Raw genomic sequence first — 23,822 nt, forward strand, 5'->3', positions numbered from 1 at the left:
TAATAATTTTTATTTTCATATTAAAAATAAATTGTAAAGAAAGTTGAAATAGTTTAAAAACAAAAGCTATTAAAAATTATTATTTTTAATTTATTTTCAACAAAATTATTATTTTCAGTTTATTCAGCTTTTCGGATAATTTTACCCTTATGCAACTTTTGAAAGGCAGTTTAGGCAGTTTTAGTCCATATGCACTCATAGGGGTAAAATTGTCCGAAAATCTACCAGAGGACTAAAAGTAAGCAATTTCGTAAGTTATTGGACCTTAACAAAAATAGACATAATTATCGAACTAAAATTAAAATTAGGCATACTTAACGGACTAAAATTAAAATTAAGCATACTTAACGGACTAAAATAATAAGTTTACCCTTCATTTCACTTGACAATAGCTATGTTTGAAAGTTTCTTAAAATATCTTTTTGTTGCGGTTTTGTAGCTGGCACATTTACTTATGTCAAGTTTACTTTCTTTATGTTTATAGGTATTATTGAATTTTTTTTATTTTTGAAAACATGTTTATAAGTAATTTTGAATAGAAAATAAATCACTATAAATTACTATTAGTAAGGAAATGAATTTCTCACAGTAACTTATTGTGACAAACTTGTTATTGTAAATAAATTTAAAATATTATTCATTTTGAGTTTTAGTGAGGACAATTTATTCTCATAATAAGTATTTATAACGAAAATACGATTGTAAATCACACTTTTAGTAACAAATATGTTTTTTTTTTTGTAACGATATCATAAGCTTTTGTGAGGACACAATTGTTACTAGAACTACACAATTGTAAGGAATCAGTGTTTGTTACAAATACATTTGTGACGACAAACTCAAGTTCGTTACAAGAACTTCTAGCGTCGGGCTTTCCAGCACAAACTTAGTAAAGACACATTTTCGTCACTAGAGAAGTATTGACGAAGAAAATTGGACGTACAGTAACGAATTTTTTCCTTATGAGATGTAAAATTTCTTGTAGTGATTCTTTCCCTCTCCCTCCCCCTTTCACTTCATTTTTCGTCTCACTCGCACCAAATGAACCCTAAATTTACTGATATTAATAGAAAAACTAAATGAAAATTGATATATATTCTCGATTAATTTATTACGTACTTATTGTAGTCAAATAATTTTTTTCAAACTAAACTATCCTTATAACGGTGAAAATATACATCCTCATATGCAATAATGTGTGAAGGCATATAAAGATAATTTGGTTATAAAAAGATTTATTTGACCTACACTGAGTCAGTAATAAATTTATGGAGGGTAAATATAATTTTTTTTTAATTTTTTTATTAATATCAACAAATTCAGTAAATTTTAACTAACGAAAAAATCAATTTATTAAACAAAAGCAATTAGATATAATTTTTTAAATTAAAAAAAAATATTTATAATTACATCGAAACTCAAAAAATGAGAGTATAATTACACCTACTCCCTTTCTTTCTCTCTCTCTCCTCACGTCTCTGTCCTGTACGTAGGGTTGTAATCCTAGTAAAAAGCAGTACATACTGTATGGAATCACTGTTTCGCAGATGGGAGAACGTCAGCCAAATGCTCATCAATCCACTGTCCGTTCCCTCACCCCCACACACTCTCTCTCTCTCTCTCTCTTTCATGCCCCACACATTAACTCATTAACTCTCCCTCTATATATCACTGTGTGTTGTGTGTGTTTTGCTGTCAGAAGTGTTTGTTTGTCCATTAAGTCTACACGACTACTGTTTTTCTCCATCCCAACCTGCAGTGCTAAAGGTCTGGTCTTTTTCAACTCTTATCTAAGGTTGGGAATCTCTTTTCATCGTCAGATGTGTTTGACTGTATCTCAAACTACTGTTTTTTTCTCCTGCAGCCCTTCTTCGGTTCCAGATTTTGAGGGTCCTTTGCCCAACAGTCACTGCAGACGTACATCAGAATCACTGTTTGTTCATTTCTCAGTTGTTCACACACACACACACACACTTGGTGTGCTGATCAAGAAATTGTGCAAGAACTGTAGTGATTGATATATGGATGAGGTATACAGATTAGATCCCTCGATTTCATGTCCCATGGACAGTAATTCTGCTGGAGACGATGATGTGCATCACAGTGTAATTAGGGTGATGAGTGGCCATCACAATCATCATACCTTTGCTTTAGCTACTGATCAAACTCATCAAGGAAGAAAGGGATTGGAGATGACGCCATTGCCGTTGGTAGATTATACAGTGAAAGCCCAGATCGCTAATCACCCTCTTTATCCTTACTTAATCTCTGCTTATCTTGACTGCCGAAAGGTCTGTCAAAACAAATCTCTCTCTCTATCTATATATATATATATATATCTCATACCAGCCACAAAGTTGTGTGTGTGTGTGTGTGTTGTTTCTTGAATAGTTTTGTGATGTTTGGTTTGAAGGTGGGAGCACCTCCAGAAATGACTTCAGTTCTTGAAGTAATCAGCAAAGAAAACCATCCCATGGTCTCCATCAGCAGCACAACTGTTGGGATCGGAACAGATCCTGAACTTGATGCGTTCATGGTACAAACTGATCATCGATGATTACATGAAACAAACCCATGATTTACTTGGCGTTATGCAGTACAAATTTTAGGCTTTCCACCTCATGATTTCTTGTTTACATGTACAAATATGTGCGTTTTTTCAAGAAATGGTATTGCGAGATTCTACAAAAATACAAGGAAAAATTGTCAAAGCCATACGAGGAAGCGACAAGTTTCTTGAGCAGCATCCAATCTCAGCTCACCAATCTCTGCAAAGAAACCCTACTGTTCAACACCAACACCAACACCAACTCTTGCCCTTCTGCTCCCGGTACTTTAAAGCTTCTCTTTTTCTGTGCTTTTTAGGTTTCCCATCTCCATACTTTCCTTCTATAGTTTTTACTCAACAATATTCCTAAATATCCCATCGATTTATGAATTTTTAGTCAAAATCATCCTTGAATTTTGAATAGGGGATGAAATTGTTAAAATTAATTTCCACAAGTCCAAAATTGCCACGTCCTGTAATCACTTAAGCTTTCCACTACACTTTCACATGCAAATAGTGCCACCACAAGAAAAAAAAATTACTATTTTCTATATTTTTATTGGTTATGGACTAAATTACCTAATAAATAACTATTATTAATTATAGTTCGATAAAATCAATATAAAAATTTAACTTATTTATAACAAAAAAATAGTTTTTGCTATGGTTATGAGCCAATACAAATATTTTAGCTATATTCGCAAGAACCACCGTCAACAATCTTTGTGCGGTCTTGGTCAATTATTTACTACGACTATTTATTTTAAACGTAATAATTAACCATAATTAGATGTTAGAACTTATTTCCAGTTTGAATTATTTAGCTCTTTCTCTTCTATAATTATCTTCTATTAAATTTTGCTTATAACTTATAGCAGTTGCAATATTAAGTTGTGCCTCCTTCCATGAGGTTTGATATTTATCTTTTAATTCTTTTATGTTTGGATTATTAGGTGTTACGTGGACGAAATATTTTTTTAGTCCCATAAAATAAGGATAAAATTTATTTTGATACCATAATTAGAGTAAACGATGCTTTTAGTTTTATAAAACTCAAAATTATATTTTTTTAGTGCCAAAAAGTTTGATTTTGGGACTTTTTAGTGCCAAAACCACAACACTTTTTTAGTCCCAAACTATGCCTTTTTAGTCCCTAAATCACAACGTACCTGACTTTTTATGGGAATAAAAATACGTAATTATGAGTTTTATAGGATTTGAAAGCGACACCTACCATAATTGTGGTAGGAAGTGAATGCCTATATGCTTTTGTACAATTTCTTCATCTGAAATATTGGATTGGGCAGTGCAATTAATTTGGGTGAGCTCATGAAGGTTTCATTTTCAGCCCGTTTTTGGATGGATCAAAACACGCCTAATATTTGCTTTTATGTAGAAAGCGTTTTTTTCTCATTTGCCACAAATACTTATATATATATAAGAGTATGGTTTGACAATAAACAGTAATTTTTGTATCCCAACATGCAATATTAAACATACAATACTTGTATATAGGCACACACATATATATAAATATATATAAAAGAGACATAATTTAACAATAAAATATAATTTTTGTCTCCCAAAATAATATCAAATATACAACGTATACTTATTTTAAATTATCTCTAAAAATAAATTCAAACATACATATATCTCCAACACATACTTATTTATCTTTATTTTTTTCTCTTTATCTCCACAAAATACAACAAAATACTCAAAAAATGAATCCAAACACTATGAAAATATTTGTTATATTCATTGCGAAATTAATTTATAAGATCCAAAAATCAGATCATACGATCTTATAAGTTCTTTAGAATTAATTTACATCTATTTTTCTAAATAATTGTAATAAATTCTTTTAATTTTGATTATATCAATTATAAAATTATTATTATTAATATTTATAATCTTATTTTACTAAAACACTCTTGCAGTTTTTTTTTTTTTTTGTGCTCCATAAATATATATATAAAACCAGAGATTTCATAACTTCTAAATAAAATTAGTCAAACACCTTCTTATGGTTTCTTTGAACATATTTGCTGGAAAGAACCCTCTCAGGTTTGAACCTAATACCTGTAAACATAGATCTTGAGGTCTAAAATACTGGATTGTCCCCAAAGAATTTTATGTGTAAGAAGTCTAGTTCTAGGATTAGGTTCTCTCATACAAATATATTGTATATATACAATAAGATTAGGAAAAATATAATTTTAATCCTATAATATAAAGGGGAGGTGGTATTTTGTCCTAATACGAATTAATTTTCACAATTCAATTATGTAATTTTAAAATTTTGGCATTTTTAATAATTTTTCGGCTAATTTAGTTAAAAAATTGCATGTGACTTGAAAATGACCCAATTAAATTAGGGATTCGGGGTCGAAAAATGATTAAAATTGTAAAAAATACAAAACTAAATTGTAAAAATTAATTTATGCTGGACAAAAACTATCATCCCCTAAATTGTAGAAATAAAATTGCATTTTCCCGCCTGAATCCATAGCTCCAGATCTTCTACCTCTCACACATTGGTGTTGGTACAAATGTACAAGTGATATGTGCCATTTTAATCAAAATGTTCGAGAAAAACTTAGTCTTGATAAAATTAGGAAAAATAGTATTTTTTGGTCCCATAAGTTAGGTCCATTTTACTTTTGATCTCATTTATTACGGGATTAGTACTTTTAGTCTCCTAAATTATAAAAAAATTAGCACTTTTGGTCTTCATCTAATTTTTCGTCTACAATTTAACGACATAGGAGCACGTCACTGTAGCATATGAATGGTCCACTTGCCCTACTTGATTCATTTGTGAGAGACATGATTTTTTGTATTGCTTCTACTTGACTTCAACTTACAGAAATATAAGAAGGATGAGATTCAATTTTTGTGAGAGAAGAGAGAGTTCCCCATTTTTTTACCCTAATTTCCTTCAAGATTTGCTTTTTCCTCAAATGTAGTTATGTTTCTCCCTAAAAGTGGCCTCAAGTTGAAAAACATGTCAATTTTCTTTTCAATCGAAAATACTTAACGGCCACGTGCTGGGTACGTGACCCATACCGTTAAATTATATACAAAATAGTCTGAAGATCAAAAGTGCTAATTTTTGTAAATTACAAAACTAAAAGTACTAATCTCATAATAATACGACAAAAAAGTGAAATAGGCCTAACCTATATAACAAAAAAGGCTATTTCCCCATAAAATTGTACATAATTAAAACGGCAAGTTTTCTTCTCTATGTATGTTTCTTATACTGTCATACACCATATTTCTCTTTCGCTTTCTTCTCCATTTTTCCTTGACAGTGAATTCTGAGCTATTTGGTTTGAACAAGTAAAATCGATTAAAGCTATTGGCCTAGCAAAGAAAATGGCCTGATCTTTGCAATTTCATCTATTTCAAGTAAAATTTTCGTCACTAAATAAGAGTGTACGTATAATTCAGCCAAAGATTGAAAATATTCGTGTAGTTAATGCTAATTTCAAAATATATGAATGTAATTTACCCTGAAAACTAACATAGTTTGCTTCCCTCTGATTTTCTTTTTCAATTATGCATTTCAAAGATTCCACAAGGATTAGTTCAAAGATTTCAATCAAAGCATAGCTAGAAATGCTAAAATTAATATTGTCAAGACTTGGAAAATTTTTAATTCAGATCGAGTTTGCAAACTGAAGGATTGAAAATTAAAGAAGCGCATTGGCTACTATAAATATTGTAGTATCTGATATGATGGAGATGATGTTTGCGAACTGAAAAATAACTGATTGAATTGTCAATCCCAAATCTCGTAACATATTTTGTTTCATTTAATATGCACACGTCATATATAAGAAAAGAGGGCAATAGTTGCATCGATTTCACTTGCAAAGTACCCCTAAGATGCTGCCTTGAATGTTGATGAATTATTTGATGCAAGTGAAGGGAACGATGTAATTTTAGTCTTGTAATTTCATTGAGGTGACATATTTGGTTTTGCAAGAATTGATTTTTATTATTTTAGTTCTATAATTTTAAAGTTTTAGTGATTTTCATCCTTTTGCGGCTAATTTGGATGGAAAATTGTATGTGATTCGCATGTGAATAGTCCAGTAACTTAGGGGGCATTGACAACTTTAATCGTGTAACTTAGAAAAGTTGGCAGTGTTGGTACTATATCAATTGATATACAGGACTCAAATTATAATTTAATTGTGTCACGTGCAATTCACATATAATTTTTTGATCAAATTTGCCGGACACAAGACTAAAATTGTCAAAATTGTAAGATTACATGGCTAAATTACGAAAATCAATTCGTACATGACTAAAAATTCAACTCCTTCTAAGTTATAGGACTAGAACTTTAATTTTTCGTGCAATGATATGTAATTTTATGTTCTTACAGATACATATCTGTGAGAAAATACTACACATGTTTCATTTTTTTCCTTCAAATTATGGTGATTTTTGTAATCCATTTGTAATAAGGTGATGGATGCGGACGATCTAATGAGGATATGCGTGGTCGAACGCACAATGAGAGTCGAGACTTCAGTCGTAGAAGACGCGAAGGGGATTGGGAATTGAAAGAAGTGCTGATGCGGAAGTACCGCGGGTATCTCAGCAGTTTGAGAAAAGAACTCCTCAGGGAAAGGAAGAAAGGGAAACTACCCGAGGACGCGAGAGTGGCGCTGCTGGACTGGTGGAACGAGCACTACAAGTGGCCTTATCCCACGGTAATTTCGATGTAGTCGTCAGTTTATTGCTTCAAACCTGCATGCACCTTGCATTCTAACGTTAGTATTTTCTGTCCCATATGATAGAAATTTTGATACTTTTAGTTTTCCGTTTTTATGAGATTTTTGAAATGGTTTCAAAATTAGGAAAACTCGACACATTTCGTCTTATAAATCCGGTAAAGCAGAGGGTCAAATGTGTTGAATTTTCTTAATTTGTAACCATTTTGAAAGTTCCATAAAATAGAGGATTAAAAGTGTTGAATTCTTATCATGTGGGACTTAAAAGTATAATTTTGCCGAGATAGAGTCAGATCATAGCGAAATTCTTATATGCATCGGACGTGAAAATGTCGACTAGTGTCAATGTCGTTGCTGATGTGGCATAATCTTGATTCTCTTTTATGGTTTTCATGGCCGACGCATATCATCCACCAACACTGAAATGTTGTGCTTTTACTGATTTTGCTTGAGATGGAGCGTGAAATAGATCATTGAAAAAATATGGGATCGAAAGGATTCTTATCTGGTTATAATTCTCTCATATATGAATATTCGATAAATTACAACGAGTTTTTTTTGTGGTGTGTTTAAATTGATGGATTTGAATTTTCAAGAATAATTTGAAAAAAAGATTTTAAATGACTGCATTTGAAAAGAATTTAAAAATCCCTCCATATCTATCAAAATATAGTTCAAAATTAGAATGGAGGAATTTAAAATCGGGTCTAATGCAATTTATCTCTTGTGATATTGCAAATGAACATATTACTTCCTATGAAAGAAAAAATAGCAATTTACCCCCTGTGTTAATTAAAATGAAGCAATTTACTCCTGTATCTTAGGAGGTAAAATTGATTCATTTTAAAAAGCACAGTGGGGTAAATTGCTGCATTTTAAAATACAGAGGACTCTTACTAAAAATATTGAGTTATCCGTCCTAAAAAATTAGTATAGTTTTATTTCCTTTATTCTGACAATAGGCGAGAACATCAATCATTAGATATAAACCTACTCGATGGTCCGATCCGTCGAGGGCAAAATCGGAGAACGCAAATGAGCTCCAAGCTTGAAGCTGCCGTCTAATTTCTTGCTGCATTGTGAGCAGGAAGAAGAGAAAAATCGGCTATCTGATGTTACCGGATTAGAGCAGAAGCAGATCAATAACTGGTTTGTTAACCAAAGGAAACGATACTGGCGGCCTATCGATGACTCGAGTTTTTCCGTCATGGATGGCATAAATGGCCATCTTAATATTGCAGGATCCACCTACTTGGGAGAAACTGAGGCACTCTACTTGAACAAGAAACACTCTTGGTGTGAATCAAAACTATCTTCCATCTCAAAGTCTTTGTTACTCCAATTTCATGTTGCATCTTGTATTTCATATCGTCCATGCACGTATATCTTACACACTAACACGATAATAGGCTTATGGATGCATATATATGATCAATTGTTTACGCGAATTATAGCTGATTGGTGTGGAATTCTTGTGCCAGATGCATGCAACAATGAACGGGACTTGCAGGCTTGGTTAGACGGCGATGAGCTAACTAGGCGACTATCATCAGCAATTGAAGCCAAGCGCAGAACTGTCCATCAAGGCGATAGTTTCTGCGCTGTAGCTTGTATATTGTGAGTAAATATTTTGTGGGTTGAGTTGTATTGATCATGTTATTTTTGTTTGGAGACAATTGTTTTCTGTGATTGAATGATCGATATCAGAGGGCGATATTCATTTGAGATATGTTTGTCGACAACTCAATTTTGTATCCTTTAAATGATGATATGTTCGGAATAATATGTTAGTTATTAATTTAATTTATACTTTTTTGAATTCTGTATCTATTTTTTTTAAAATTTATTAAATTTAATTCAAAGTGAAAATAGTATCCAACGTATTTGAATAGATTATTATAACTATTCCTCGTTAAACACATACATAAAGGGATTCTTGGGATTTATTTTCTACACATGGAATATGTGAAAAGTGGAAAGAATGCACTCAAAGAAGAAAGCTATGGAAAATTTCTTTGGATTTTCTCATTATTCTGGAATGAGCATCCAAGGGATTTAAATAGGCAAGGCACCAAAACTATCACCTGACAAATCCCTAACATCCTAAGTAACTCGTCTAGCTGGCACCAAGTCAGCAGTACAAGCCCAGCTAGCCAAGTGTAGAATGAAAGGACCAGATTGGCATGGTGAAAACTTCAGCGAGCTGAAGCTTGCTGGAGAGGTGAGATGGAGGAACAAATATGCATTGTATTGATCATGCACAAGATGAGAGTCCATTTGGAGATGTTTTGTGTGCTCAAGAAGACCGGCTTGGCCTCAATATGGAGCGCAACTTTGTTGCCACAGAACAATGAAATAGGAGTAGGAACATCAACCTACGAGTCTTGAAGAATAAAGGAAATCCACATAAGTTCACAAACTATAGTGCTAAGGCTCTGATATTTAGCTTCACTAGAAGACGTATAAATCGTAGTTTGTTTCTTGGTTTTAAGAGTCGGTCATAGGAGGACACAGTAGCCATTAAATATCGACAAAGTCAAAATAAGTGGGGCCCAATCCACATCACAATATGCCTGCAATTCAAGAGAATTGGAGGAAAGAAAACATAGCCCTTTGGAGAGACATCCCTTTAGATACAAACCAAGTGGAGGGCAACATCCATATGCTGCTGGCAAGGTCGTTGAACAAATTGACTCAATTATTGTGCCCATAGGAAATGTCCGGCCTAGTGAAACCAATGTAGAGGAGTCTCCAAACAAATCATCTATAGGGTTCCAGGTCAGGAGGAGGAGTATCTGAGTGAGTAGAAAGCTCGAGTCCCATAGGTAACAGATGTTGGTTGTGCGAGCATGTTCAAGGCCAGCATCACGAATAATGTCCACTTAGTCTGGGATATAGTAGTTCCAATAGTGGACCGGGCAATTTCAAGGCCAAGGAAATACTTGGTGAAAACCAGTATCCTTGATGGTGAATAAATCATCTAAGTACTGTTTCACACCATCAATGAGAGTAGGAGAAAGACCACATGTTAAAATATCATCCACATAGACAAGGAGGATAAGCAAAATATGATCTTGCCCTTTGATGAATTGATAGTTGTCATGGCTGGACTGATGAAAGCCATAATCCAGCAACCTCTTGGTAAACTTTGATTCACTTCCTGAAGGCCTGTTAAGCTTTCAGACTGAGCACTTAATGGTTAAGTGTCAATCAGGTGGTTTTTTTCTTTAAATCTCTAATAAAAAGGTGCCTTGGAACCTAAACTATTATCTTTTGAAAGTTATAGAATCAAAAGTGTCAAGATCCTAAATTATGGGACGAAAAGGGAAAAAATACAAGTTTAGCTCTATAACTTATGGGCGATGACATTTTTGCTCTTGCATGAATTGATTTCCATAATTTACTCTTATAATTTAAGAATTTTGGCAATTTTCATCGTTTTCGACCAATTCTGCCAAAAAATTGCATTTGACACTACAAAAAAATATTGAATTTGGAATAGTAATTTTGGAAGGGCAACATCTGTTACAGATTCGAAAGGTCTTTGTAATGATATTATAACGAATCATCAATGCTAACATTATCAAGTCATTGTTGTTGAATTTTCATATTTTGTTAACGAATAATGTGTTACAACACATGTTCCAATTTTTTTAGAAGGTGAATGTACGTAAATCAATCCAAAATAGAAGCCATTTCAACTGTGGAACACCATTTGAAACGGCCAACGTCGTGTTGAAATGGTTATACTGGAAATAAGACTTCCGTACCAATTGGTGTATAAAACACCATTACAAATTTGAAACAGTTCAGAACTGATACAAAAGGTATCTTCAATTGTGACCGCGGCCTTGTTCATCTATAATGTGTTACAACAGACTATATTTTAACGGCTACTTTTTGGTTGCTTTAAAAATCATTTCAAAGCCCGCTCCAAAGTATCTTATATATGTGTGGTATGCTGTTTTCTTTTCATTCTTTCTCGCTCTCTTAAATTGTTAGCCCACATACACTCTCAATCTCTCTCTGATTTTTTAGCATATACAGTTGATCAACTAAAATTGCGTCATTTTATCATGCCCCATTGATCTTTTTAGTTGGTTGATCAGTTAACAACTTAAACCCTTTTTTGTAATTGAAATGCAGTTTAATTTATTATAGTTTTTTTTTTATATTTTTATGTTAAGTATATATGTTTTTAGTAGCAAGTAATATTTATTAATTTAGAGCTCAAAGTATAATTATATATATATATATGTATGTATAGTGATCATCATGTTAAGACAACTGAGAATATGGATGTATAAGATGAACTTGTAGGAATGGGAGGGTCTTAGGCTGGATTTTGAGGATGGTGTTAATTCTTTCATAGAATGGGTTAAGTGTCAACGTGTACATATGAACAGTGAGACGATTAGGTGCCCTTATTGGAATTGCAAAAATGAAGGTTCAAAACACCAAATAAGGTAAATTTTGACTTATTCATGAGAGGATTTATACTAGAATACTATAATTGAACTTTCCATGATAAGGAAAGGACACAAGAGTACTTTGATGGAGTGACATCGATCCCACCACAGTAGGAGCAAACCCCAACTGCTCAGGAGGGTACTACGCACTGGGGTGATGACCAGCAGATAGATTGGCCGCAAGGAATGATTTATGATGCAATTGGGCTGGTTTTTGTTCGTCCTACCACGGGGGTGTGGCTCATGAAGTACGAGGTCCTCATCCTACTGATACATGTTCTAGTGTGGTATGACGTTCGATTTTATGATTATATGTCGGGGTTGGCAGACTGTTTTTCGATGTAGTACATGTTGCCGACTGTCTTATTTCCAAAAATTGAGTGAGTATCGGGACATTGTTTCTCGAGGTCCCGTGTCATCATCTAACATCTCGGTTAATGATCAACATCTATGGTTGGACGCAGTTGTCTATAATGACACTTAATGCATAACTCTTGTCACTAATAATTATATTATGAAAAAATCAAAATCATTCTCACTTAAGATTTTATCTTGAGTAACAACTTTAAAATTTTTATACGACTTAATATTTGTCATTAATACTATCTTTTGTTTTAGTATGCTTTTAACTAGTACATTTTTTCTCTACATATATAGCTTTCTTTTTTAAAACACACGCTTAATTAACTTCATTTGCCAAACAATTAAATTAGCAAATGTGGGAATTAAACTATTTTACTAATAATTTCTCATCTATCGCAATAGTAATAATTGATTAATTATACATATTCGATATTAGTAATTTGTGTATATTAATTGCTTACTAATATTGAAATTTATGATACAATTTTGTAATTGATTTAAAAAAAAAAAAAAGAGAAGAAAAAAAGGTTAAAAGAGATGAGCAAATAGTTATATTGCTGCCCACTTTTTGTTTTCTGCATTAATTAAAATGGAATTGCTAGTGGTAATAGGAAAGGAAACATATACTTTACATTCATGTATGTCAACAAGAATTTAAACTTAATTAATAATATTTTCTGTTTATTTTACATGATACGTTGTATTACAATTACATCTTTTTGTTCTATGATAAGGTCTATTAATGAAAAATTTCAGATTATGATCAATATATATATATATATATATATAAATCGTCATGACATAAAATACATTGAAAACTAAGAGTTATCATGAAAAAAATAAAGAGAGTCTTGTGGTTCTTATGTTTGTTGTGTTTCCTCCTCGTTTCTAAGGTAAGAAAGTTGACATAAGTTTATTTTATATGCGTGATATGTTATTAGTTGTCATGGTTTCTTCTTACATATTACAACTTTTCTAGGCATATGTTCTTAGCAACACAAACTTCTCATGGTGTGTGGCAAGAAGCAATGTTTCGCGCGCAAGCTTGGAAGAGTACATACGAAAGAAGTGCGAAACACGAACGTGCATTGCGATAGAACCCAACGGTCTGTGTTATATCGCTCCAACATGCTTCAATCGTCATGCAAGGGCGATGAAGCATGCTTCTTACCTCCTCAACTGGGAGTACAAGAAAACGCTCGTGTGTTCGAGCAACCTTGGCAAGATAACACACGATAATCCTTGTAAGATACTTGTCCACTCTCTAGCAATTCTTCAAATCGTGTGGATGTTGTTTCTATGCATTTAGTTTCACATAGAGGCGCGATAACTACGAAAAATTGCATGTACTGAGGCAATCATGGCTTTATAGCAACTACAGTGTCGTAGTTGTCCGTTGATTAGATTCATATTTTTTAAGATTTTATTCAAATCATAAGTGTTAGAATTTTTTTTTTCGCATAAACATCGTATTTTCTTTTCTTCTTTTCAAATTTCATTATCCATGTTAAGAATTCTATATCGCGGTTAAATCTAGTGCAACTTATTCATTTGATTTGAGACCATTTTATTGAAAAACGACACGATATTAACTATAGTTTTAGTAGACAAAGGACAATGTTTAAATATTTAAATAAGGAGTAAAAATTATTTATGGTGCCTGAGTGTTGGTATTATTATCAAATTTATACATGAGTTTTTGTAAATGATCTAATTGATACTCGAGTTTTTTCATAAATATCAAATTAATACATGAGTTTTTGCAAATACTTGAATTGTACTTGAGTTTCTCCATAATTGCCAAATTAACACCCATGTCTATCTTAAAATATTTTATAATGACAAATATATCCTTTAATCCAAAAATGATTTCTCTTTTTTTTGTCATTTGAATTAAAATTAGTCCCAAGTGTTTATTTACTTATTATGGTACATTCTATATCTAAATAAATAACACAATTGAATTATAATAATAAAAGTATTAGTAGATAGTAATATATAAATATTTTGTTCTTTACTAACACAAAAAATTAAAAATGCACTTGATGGGAGCCACTAATTTTATAAATAAAAGGCTATAATTTTAAAATAAAATAAATGCAATTTTAATTACTTTAAAGCTACTATATTTAGGAAAATAGTAATAAAAGAATAAACATAGAAGATGAGATTTTATATTTAATTTATAAAAATTAGAACTTAAGGAAAAGATAGGTGAATTTTTTTTATTTGTCCTAATATATCTATTTTTAAGTATGACCATAACTATGCTAATTTTCGAGAATTGATATGAGCTTTATTTTGCAGCTTATAAACGATGTCGTTACCCATGAGGGCATGCGTTGGGGTTTCTTCCATTTCTAGTAAACAAAGGTCTAAATGTTGACTTTGTAATAAGGAGCATTGGATTTCAATGTGATTAAGAATATTATTACTATAGGAAATAAATATTATGGAAATTACAAACTTTTATTTTATTTTTTTCTTCTCAACTTTTTTTAGATTCTATGTGGATTGATGAATTCAAAATTATAGATTTTCGAATTCTTTATAATATTTTTTTTTAATTTATTTGGATAATTCTAATTTAGAAAAAAAAATAAAAAATCAAGTTTGACTCTGATTTTATGAACTGTGTTTTCATAAAGTTCGATGGATTTCAAATTCTTATAATATGGAATCATCTAAAATTGTTTTCTCAAATTTGAACCCATCAATTCAAACATAATCTTATGTGATAATAATAGTTGCAACTTTTATGCAAATTTTAACTCTTTCTTTGATGATTTTGATATACTCGTTGCACGAGCCAGAAAGCTAGAACGCGCTTTTAAATACATAATGTTGCACACACCTTATTAGAAATATTTTAAAGATAAATTACATAACACCCCTTAAGTTCATATCTAATTACACAAACGTCATCTGCTTCTTATAAAATTGCAAGTACATTGCTTGAGGCCGTGCCGAGGCAATTTACATTAGGGGCGGTATACTAGTAAGTTTTTGCTCCATCGATGTAAATTATAGTTACAACTTTAATTAAAAGGGTGTAATTGTGAGGTTGTAAAGGACATGTCACGTTTGTGTATGGCGATAAGGAAAAAATGTAATTTTAGTCGTGTAAGTTAGGGGTTGACAATTTTAATCGTTTTCAATTTATAATTTGATTTTTATCGAATCAAACGGGCTATCTTGATTCGGTGTTCAATACATTATTTCGGCATAATGAATTTTCGGTTCAATTGGATTAATCGAAATGAACACCCTTTATGTGTAATTACATAATTATTTTTTGAAAAATTTAATCAATTATGGGAGCAAAATACTCTCAAATCGGTAGGGTGTACACAATTCTCCAAAACCCCTGCTAAACCCTTAAACTCGCCTCAGCTCATTTTGAGAGAACAGGGGAGGAGACATGACGATTATGAGAACCATCGGCCGATTGCTCCTCCAAGAATCGTCTGCATCTTCTCCTCCACGGTGGTTGTGTACCGCGGCGGAGAAAGCAGCTCCGGGGCCGAAACAGAGGAGGAAAACAGTTATCTTCCATAAAGTGGCCAAGGCGAACTCCAAGTCCACTGTACCAGATATTCTGGACAAATGGGTGAGTGAGGGAAAAGAAGTAAGGAGATATGATATTACGGACCTCAGCAATTATTTCCGCAAGCACAAGAAGTTCCAGGCTGCTCTCCAGGTTTTTTTTTTGCCCCCCTTTCGGCTTACCCCTTTATCGATGGTGATTACGTTCACTGCTTCATCAATGAATTCTTCCTGAGTTGTTTAAAACAGTTGAATATGATTTCAGTTTCATGGAATTTCATTTGAAGTATTATTAGTGTAAAGTTGAATTTTCTGTGCATATTGTTGACCTTAGAAGTTTGCGATTGAGGATTAATTATTATAATCTGAAGGCAGTAGTTCTTTGAAACAATTGCTGTTTGGAAAAACCCTACATGAGTTTTGCGTTCCAAAAAATAATTGGACGTTTTAATATGTTGATGTCTGAATTTTCTAGTCATATCTTTTCTTTTCCAAGAAGCAATTTGTTCGGTTTTTTTTTTTTTTGGTTTATTTTTAAATCGTTCTTTTTTTATGGTTTACATGGGAGGAGGGAGTGGAAGGAATTCATGAGGTTGTTGCTTGGATTTTTACTGGGCTGTGTATATCTGCTTACTCATGAAAAAAAATGAAAATTTCAATTTATCCTATCAAGTTGGCAAGTAGAAAATCGTGAAGCATGTAGGAGGAAATACAAATGTTATATTAAATAGTTACTCGAAGCTTTTAATGCGCAGTGCGTGGTTTGGTTTTCTACTTTTCTGGGATGGTGCACGAGTGCTCGTCTTATTTATGAGTGTGTTCTACCTTTTGCGCGTCTTACGGGTTTATTATAAATCTGAAAAAAGAATCACAACATAATGTGAAGTTTAAATTGAAATTACCATAAATTGATCATTGCACATAACTCATAATGCAAGTTTTATTTTTGTCGAAAGTCACTGCCACTCAAATTACAGAAAGAAAAGCAAAATGAAAATGAATGCTAAAGGGGTCATTCCCAAAAAAAAAAAAAGGAAGAAGAAACAGACTGAAATTAACCTTCAGTCACTATTTTTACTTTCAGTCTGTATTCATTACTTTCCAGAGGTCAAGTTATAGCTAAACCTTTTGGAAAAACAGGTTTTTTAACTTAAACCCGAGAGTAGGTATCAATGTTGTTGATCATCACTTTTGTCAACTCTAAAACTATAAATATGGTCTGTAGTGTTTTATGAATCAGTAATGGAAGTAGTGTTCAATTTTTGTTTTAGAAGAAATGTCCAGCTGAGATAGATCTGAAATTGGTGAGTAATCATTGAGCAGGACCATGTTTGTGAATATTTCAACTCCAGCACCAAAGTTTGAGTGCGTGTTTTTCCTTGTCAAAGTTAGCTTCTTATACGTCTGTTGTTTCCTTTCTTAAGATGTGTGCTTTAAGCTGCTCAGGTTTTCTGCATTGCTGTAGTCATTCTGAGCCAAATAATTTTCAGTGGATATTGTACTTGCCTTACTGGAGGCAATTTCCCTCTTTTAACATGTAATTATGAGATTGCATTTACTTACACTTTCTTTGTTTTATTCCAATTTATCCTACATCAGCTGTACGACTGGATGCAAAGCAGCAAACTTGAATTAACTGATGCTGATCATGCCATACGAATTGACCTACTTTGCAAGACTGGAGGTGTAGCTTCTGCAGAAAAATACTTCAATAGCCTTCAAGTATCAGACAAAACCAGAAAAACCTATGGAGCACTTCTTGGCTGTTACTGCAAGGAAAGAGTTCTTGACAAGGCTTTGGAGATATTTGAGGAGATGAAGGTATCCAATTACATGTCCACTCTAAATTACAACAATCTGGCGTCACTTTATTATAGCATGGAGCAGCCTGCAAAAGTTGTCTCTTTAGTGCAAGAAATGGAGGAGAACAATATTGCTCCTGACATTTACACTTACAACCTGTTGATTAATAGTTATGCTGCTATGAAAAACTTAGATGCCATTGACGAAGTTCTGGAGAAGATGAAAAGCAATAACATGGACTGTAATTTGTTTACATATGGAAATATGGCAACCATATATTGTAATTCTGGACTGCATGAGAAGGCCAATGCTTTTCTTGGACTGATGGAGAATATGAAAATGCAACCTGATGATGATGTATTTGAAGCCTGCCGCACCCGTATCAAGTTGTATTCTGAGATGAACAATAGATCAGGTGTTAATCGAACGTGGGAGGCTCTGAAGTCGGCCTTTCCAACCCCCAATAATACTAGTTACCTTTTCATGCTTTTGGCTCTTTCCAAACTGGGAGATCAGGAGAACCTTGAGAAGCTCTTTAAGGAGTGGGAAGAAGGCTGCTCCAGTTATGATTACAGACTGCCGAATGTGCTGCTAGAATATTATATCAACCGAAACATGATTGAAGAAGCCAGTTCTCTCTACGACAGCCTGGCGAACAGAGGGGACGAACCCAATTTGAGGACACTAAACTTGTTTGCAGCTTTATGCGTAAAAACCAGCCAGATAGATTTGGCTCTCAAGTATCTGGAGACCGGTTTGAGTAAGGCAAAACCTGGGAAACGCAAGTGGTTCCCCACAGATGAAACCATTAAATTCTTCCTCAATTATTTTCAGGGGAACAATGATGCGGATAGAGCTGAGAAGTTCATTCAGATCATGAAGAAGACCAACCGTGTCGACACCAATTCTTTGCTTTCGAACATTAAAGCTTCCGATTCAGGGATCTAACTTATGCTATAATAACTGTTGGAGATTAATGTGAGCACCTAAATTCAGAAGCTGTACAAGTGAAATGTCCTGGTAATAGTTGACAGTGGGCAATTTAAATGTATCCTTAACATTCTATCTTTCTGCATGCTCATTTAAGAGCTAAACTGAACATCAGATGTTACCATTGTTCATAGGGCAATGCTCTCTCCTTTTCAGGTTTCTTGTAATTACTTGCTGTTGCACCAAGTTTTTTCTTTCTTGTTTACTTTTTCTTCATATTTTAACCATGTTTATCAACAAGATTGTTTTGATACTTGTTCTCTCTTAAATACAGTAAAATCTCTATAAATTAATAAACTCTCTAAAATAATAAAATTTTTCAGTTCCAACTTGGGCCTTTGTAAAAAATCATCAAATTCGATAAGATAATAAGATAATAATTTTTCAGAAAATTCCTTTATAAATATTAAGTCCCATTAAAACTCTAAATTAATAATTCATAAATATTATGGTAATTTGCTAAAATATGAAATTTGTAATGCTTTACGCATTTGATCATTCATAGATGATTTTGCGATTTCTTTTAGAAGAAAAGACATGGTTGGGTGTCATGAATTATTTTATTTTCATATAGAGATTTATATAGTATACGTTTCATCATCATGCATGAATATATTTAATTGACTATAAATTTAAGTGCAACGAATTAATGTAAACATGTATATTTAAGTAATTCCAATGAATTGATACATACGTCTATGAATATAATAGTTAATTATATACAACATGAATATATTTAATTAGTTACAAAGAATTGATTGATGCATGAATATAATCAATGAAACATATATGAATTCATTTATTTTCAACACATATGTACTAAATTTGTTAAATTTAAAAAGTCTCTCTTTTAATTAATAAAATATTAATTTATCGATAAATTAATATCTCTCTAAATTAATAAAAATTCATGATCCAAAAATTATTAATTTATAGAGATTTTACTCTATATGTAAATGTATAGGGATATTATAATTACATATATATGAATGGATATATGTTTACACAATAACACTATATATTAATATATATAGCACTATTCAAAAGTTTTATCTGACATAACATTAAATAAATTATTTATAATCATATATTGCGAATTACACATTAAAAAAGAGAATAAATAAAAGTATAAAAATTTCCTCCGAAAATAATTAGAAAAGCTTAGACTTATACAGAAAGTTTTAGTATGTTAGGTTCAGAAAACAGAAAAGGAAATTGACTGAAAAATTTTGAAAATACCCTCTACACAATTTTCTGTCAAATATTGTAGTCTGAACGTTCCCACAATTGAATTCGATTCATTACAGCCGCCTGTGTTGGAAATTGAAATTCAAATTTTTGGTCCATCATTACATGTAATTATTATAATTAAATTGTCTGTAATCTGACTTCATAAATTTGCCAGATAGAGCATTTAATTACTGAAATGGTATGAAGCTCTTAATTGCCGTTGCTAATTCACCAATCCTATCTGCACTCTATATAATATATGACTGCAAATGGGAATCAACAGATCATAAAAATTCAATTAAAGTTTTCTCATCTTCCTCACTCAACACAACAATTTCTCTACATTAAAACCCTGGTTTTCTTTTCCAATTTTCAGCAATAGAGATTAGCCCTAATCGTTCCTGCAAGAAAAAATTTTTTTTTTTTTGAAGATTCTTCTTCTTTTGATCTAAGTGCATTGGGACCAAGAAGATGACAACTGATCTTCCCTTTGAAATAATAACAATCATCCTCATGATGCTGCCAACTGATAGCCTAGTGAGGTTTCAATGTGTGTGCAAAGCTTGGCGAGATTTGATAAGAGACTCTATGTTCATCAAGAAACACTTAGAGCTTCGGAAGTCAAAAGGTAAAGGCTATCTTCTTTCTGTCCTGATGGACCATGATCCTGATCGGGCTTTTACTTTAATTTGTGAGGAAACATTTGAGGAAGCTATGGAGATTGCTATTCCTTTCCAATCTGTTGAGATGTCCTTAATTGTAATTGGTTCTTGTAATGGTTTGTTGTGCCTCTCGGATACTGAGAGGTATGGGACGGCCTTATATTTGTGCAACCCTTCAATAAGACGATATAGGGTCATAGACCATCCAATCACTGGTGTTGTTGGATCATCAGATCCAAAAAATGATTGTGTTACTCTAGGGTTTGGATACTATGATCAGACCGATGACTACAAGATCATCAGGTTTGTAGCCCCTGGTGATGGACATGACGATGTTTTGGATCTGGGTTCCAAGTACCACAAAACTGAAGAAAATACTAAAGTTGAGGTTTATTCGTCGATCACTAACTCTTGGAAGGACGTCGTGGTGGAGAACTTCTCATGGAGCTTGTTAGATGTCAGGTCTGAACTAGTAATCTGCGACTCAGTTCATTGGAAAGCATTCTATAGAGATACCAACAAGGACGTATTGGTGATCCTCACCTTCCATCTTGGAAATGAGACGTTCGGACAGATAAGGTTACCAAATTATGAAGCCGATGGTGAGGACTTGATGGAGTACGTCGGCCTTTACAAGGGAAAACTCTCTCTATTTTTGTTTCATCAAGTGGTTAACCCACATCCTTGGCAAGAAAACGATTGCTACTTGTGGGTCATGATGGAGTATGGAATGGAAGCTTCTTGGATTAAGATGCTCAACATTTCAGTACATCCTGGAGTTGTCAGGCCTCTTGTATTTACCAAAAACGATGAAATTATATTTGCAGATTCCGAACAAGACTTGGTTGTGTGTCATTTTGATAGTAACACAGCCAAAATAGTTAGGTTAGAGGAGAGGGGTTACCTTAATTTCACCAACTACATGGATAGCCTAGTTTTGCTCGAAGGCTAAAATGAAGAACGAGGAGCTTATCATGAAGGCCTTATGGTAAGTGTAGTTTATCAAATTATAATACTTTCTAGATATATACAGTCGATGACGTGTTTGATTTTGAAAATTTATTAAGTGTACGGCTCACGTACATGTTAGACCAAGGAACCTTTAGCTGATCTTTCAGCTCGTAATAAATTATATGAACTTTACTATTTAGATCCTTTATCGATTATGTGAAATCATGTGTTTCCCAAAAATGATACCAACTACTCTTGGAAAAGTTACTATTACGCGCCAAAATTGTGAACGATGCAATTAATGTGTAACGTAGCATGCATGGGGCGTCACGTAATAGGGATTTTGGAGAATGAATCACCCTAGGTTGTTATGTAATTAATTTTCTAGTGAAGTACATATATAAGTTTTATTGCAATTTTAGTTTTGTAACTAAGGGTGCTTTGCATTTTGATCTTTCAAAAATTGAAACTTGCAATTTGGTTTGTTATTTTTGTAAATTTCACAGTTTGAGGACACGTTTTTTTGAAAATTTAAAATTTATTGCGAAGCCACATGTGTGAATTACACGTGTCTTCAAATTGAAGTCAGCACATAACTTGCACGTGCCATTTTCTGACAAATTTTTAACTTTCTAGCATTACAAAAATAATGGATCAAATGTCAAGTTTCATTTCTTACTTTACCAAAATGCCAAACACCTATAATTACACATGAGAATAGCAATAAAGCCAATGATATGTATAATTGAAAACACAAAACAAATTATATGGGAGATTCTAGCTAGTTAGTTGTAGTATATACCTGGTAAAAATTATATTAACTTGAATCAGAACATCCACTGACATTCTAATCAAACTTAGGTGGTGTTTACTGTAAGTATGAGTTATTTGGATTATATGATTGATAATCAATACGTGCATGATAAAAAAAAAAAAAAAAACCCTAGAGGGAGTTTACTTAGATTGATTCTTATTGTGAGAATTATAAATATATTATGATGAATAACTTGAAAATTGCCTATTTACCCTTATTTCTATATAAAAATAAAATCATAAATATTGATTGTGTAAAATTTAATATCATTTTCTTTTGAGTAGCACACTTCCTTCTAAAACTTGAAGATAAGGGGGGCGAAGGGGAAGGGGAGAAGACGGTAGGCGGAAGAGGGGGAAAGAAGAAGGGGCCGGTAGGAACGAACACATGGGAGGGAAGGGAAAAAAGACGGGGATGGTGGCGGTAGGGGGTGACGGGGGACAAAAGGAGAAGGGGGAGAGGAGGGAATAAAGGAAAGAGGAAGAAGAAAAGGGGGTACAATAGTAATTTTTTTAGCCCTTATTAGGTTTGAACTACTGTGCCAAATTATATGACCTACCTCTAAGAGTGGATTGAGTTATGGAACTTGCACAATAATTAGATGGGGCATTGCCTAAAACCCGAGCTTTCCACATAGCAAATGAAACACAAGATTGGTTTGGATTTGTTTGTATATATTATATATCTTAATTCACCCTATCACTCAGGTCATCTTTACATCTTATGAATATGGATTATGGTTGGATAGTTTAAAATGTGATCATGCTTGTGATTAGTATGTTTTTTATTATATAATTTAATGTTTACATGATCAATTCGGATGAAGAATTAAGTATGAATTGATATAAAGGTGTGTTTACTCTCAAGTTAAATTTAATAATAAAAGTTTGAAAATACAATATTAAGAGTTTTGATGTATTCCACCTCAATGTCTTTGTTAGCAACGCATTCTCAAATAAAATGAAACCTTACATCTATATGCTCGCTTTGATATGAAACACTGGATTCTTAGCATGAGCAATAACTGATTTTTTATCCATAGTGACTTTAGTTGCTCCATATTGCACAAAATAAAATTCACTTAGCAATCTTCTTAGCCATATTGCATGACATGTTCCCACAGTTGTTGCAACGTACTCCAACTCACATGTTGATGGAGTCATAGTTGGTTGCTTCTTTGAGCACCATGTAATTGTATTTTCTCCAAAGCAAAACACAAATCCAGTAATGCTTTTTCGATTATCAATATCACCTGCATAATCACTATCACAATATCCTATTAAGTAAGCATCATTAGAAAAGGCGTAAAAAATGCCATAATCAGAAGTACCTTTTAGATATTGAAGAATTTTCTTTACAACATTCATATATTCTTCACTTGGATTTTCCATGAATGGACTCACAAATCCCATGCAAATAGTATGTTGGCCCTAGTACATGTCAAATACCAGTCTCCCCACAATACTTCAAAATGTAGTTGAGTTGACCTTTCTTGCTCCATCATTTTTGGAGAGTTTTACTCTATACTCCATTGGAGTATTTACGGGATTGCCTTCCATAATTTTAAATTTTTTATGATCTCCCTTGCATATGCCTCTTGAGAAATGAAAATTCCATGACTTTGTTGTTTCACTTCTATTCCCCAATAATATGACATGAATCCCACGCCACTCATCTCAAATTCTTACGCCA

General features: G+C 32.9%; 3 protein-coding genes across 4 annotated transcripts; all 3 read left to right on the forward strand.

The window, feature by feature from the left end:
- Positions 1,607–9,076, forward strand: LOC105172431 (homeobox protein knotted-1-like 1). Of its 2 annotated transcripts, XM_011093849.2 has the most exons (7): positions 1,608–1,767; positions 1,865–2,291; positions 2,414–2,536; positions 2,665–2,830; positions 7,034–7,281; positions 8,390–8,598; positions 8,784–9,076. In XM_011093849.2, coding segments are annotated over exons 2-7 (1,017 nt in total). In that variant the 5' UTR covers positions 1,608–1,767; positions 1,865–2,021; the 3' UTR covers positions 8,785–9,076. The 2 variants fall into 2 exon arrangements, with proteins under 2 accessions (XP_011092152.1, XP_011092151.1); XM_011093850.2 differs by lacking the exon at positions 8,390–8,598 and having other exon boundaries at positions 1,607–1,767.
- Positions 15,457–18,643, forward strand: LOC105172432 (pentatricopeptide repeat-containing protein At1g02370, mitochondrial-like). Its single transcript, XM_011093851.2, has 2 exons — positions 15,457–15,834; positions 17,280–18,643. The coding sequence occupies exons 1-2, from the start codon at positions 15,556–15,558 to the stop codon at positions 18,429–18,431; spliced, it is 1,431 nt and encodes a 476-aa protein (XP_011092153.1). The 5' UTR covers positions 15,457–15,555; the 3' UTR covers positions 18,432–18,643.
- On the forward strand, positions 20,186–21,457 carry LOC105172801 (F-box/kelch-repeat protein At3g06240-like). The gene has a single exon (XM_011094379.2). It carries the CDS (start codon positions 20,217–20,219, stop codon positions 21,315–21,317), a length of 1,101 nt encoding a protein of 366 aa, XP_011092681.2. The 5' UTR covers positions 20,186–20,216; the 3' UTR covers positions 21,318–21,457.

Source organism: Sesamum indicum, linkage group LG10 (genome assembly GCF_000512975.1).
Source record: "Sesamum indicum cultivar Zhongzhi No. 13 linkage group LG10, S_indicum_v1.0, whole genome shotgun sequence".
In the NCBI taxonomy this organism is placed as follows: domain Eukaryota; kingdom Viridiplantae; phylum Streptophyta; class Magnoliopsida; order Lamiales; family Pedaliaceae; genus Sesamum; species Sesamum indicum.

Excerpts from the sequence above, each read along its gene's own strand:
- LOC105172431 (XM_011093849.2), top strand. The coding sequence starts at position 2,022 with ATGGATGAGGTATACAGATTAGATCCCTCGATTTCATGTCCCATGGAC. Across the intron at positions 2,292-2,413 it reads CTTATCTTGACTGCCGAAAG|GTGGGAGCACCTCCAGAAAT; the intron begins GTCTGTCAAAAC and ends TTTGGTTTGAAG. Across the intron at positions 7,282-8,389 it reads ACAAGTGGCCTTATCCCACG|GAAGAAGAGAAAAATCGGCT; the intron begins GTAATTTCGATG and ends CATTGTGAGCAG.
- LOC105172432 (XM_011093851.2), top strand. The coding sequence starts at position 15,556 with ATGACGATTATGAGAACCATCGGCCGATTGCTCCTCCAAGAATCGTCT. Across the intron at positions 15,835-17,279 it reads AGTTCCAGGCTGCTCTCCAG|CTGTACGACTGGATGCAAAG; the intron begins GTTTTTTTTTTG and ends ATCCTACATCAG.
- LOC105172801 (XM_011094379.2), top strand. The coding sequence starts at position 20,217 with ATGATGCTGCCAACTGATAGCCTAGTGAGGTTTCAATGTGTGTGCAAA.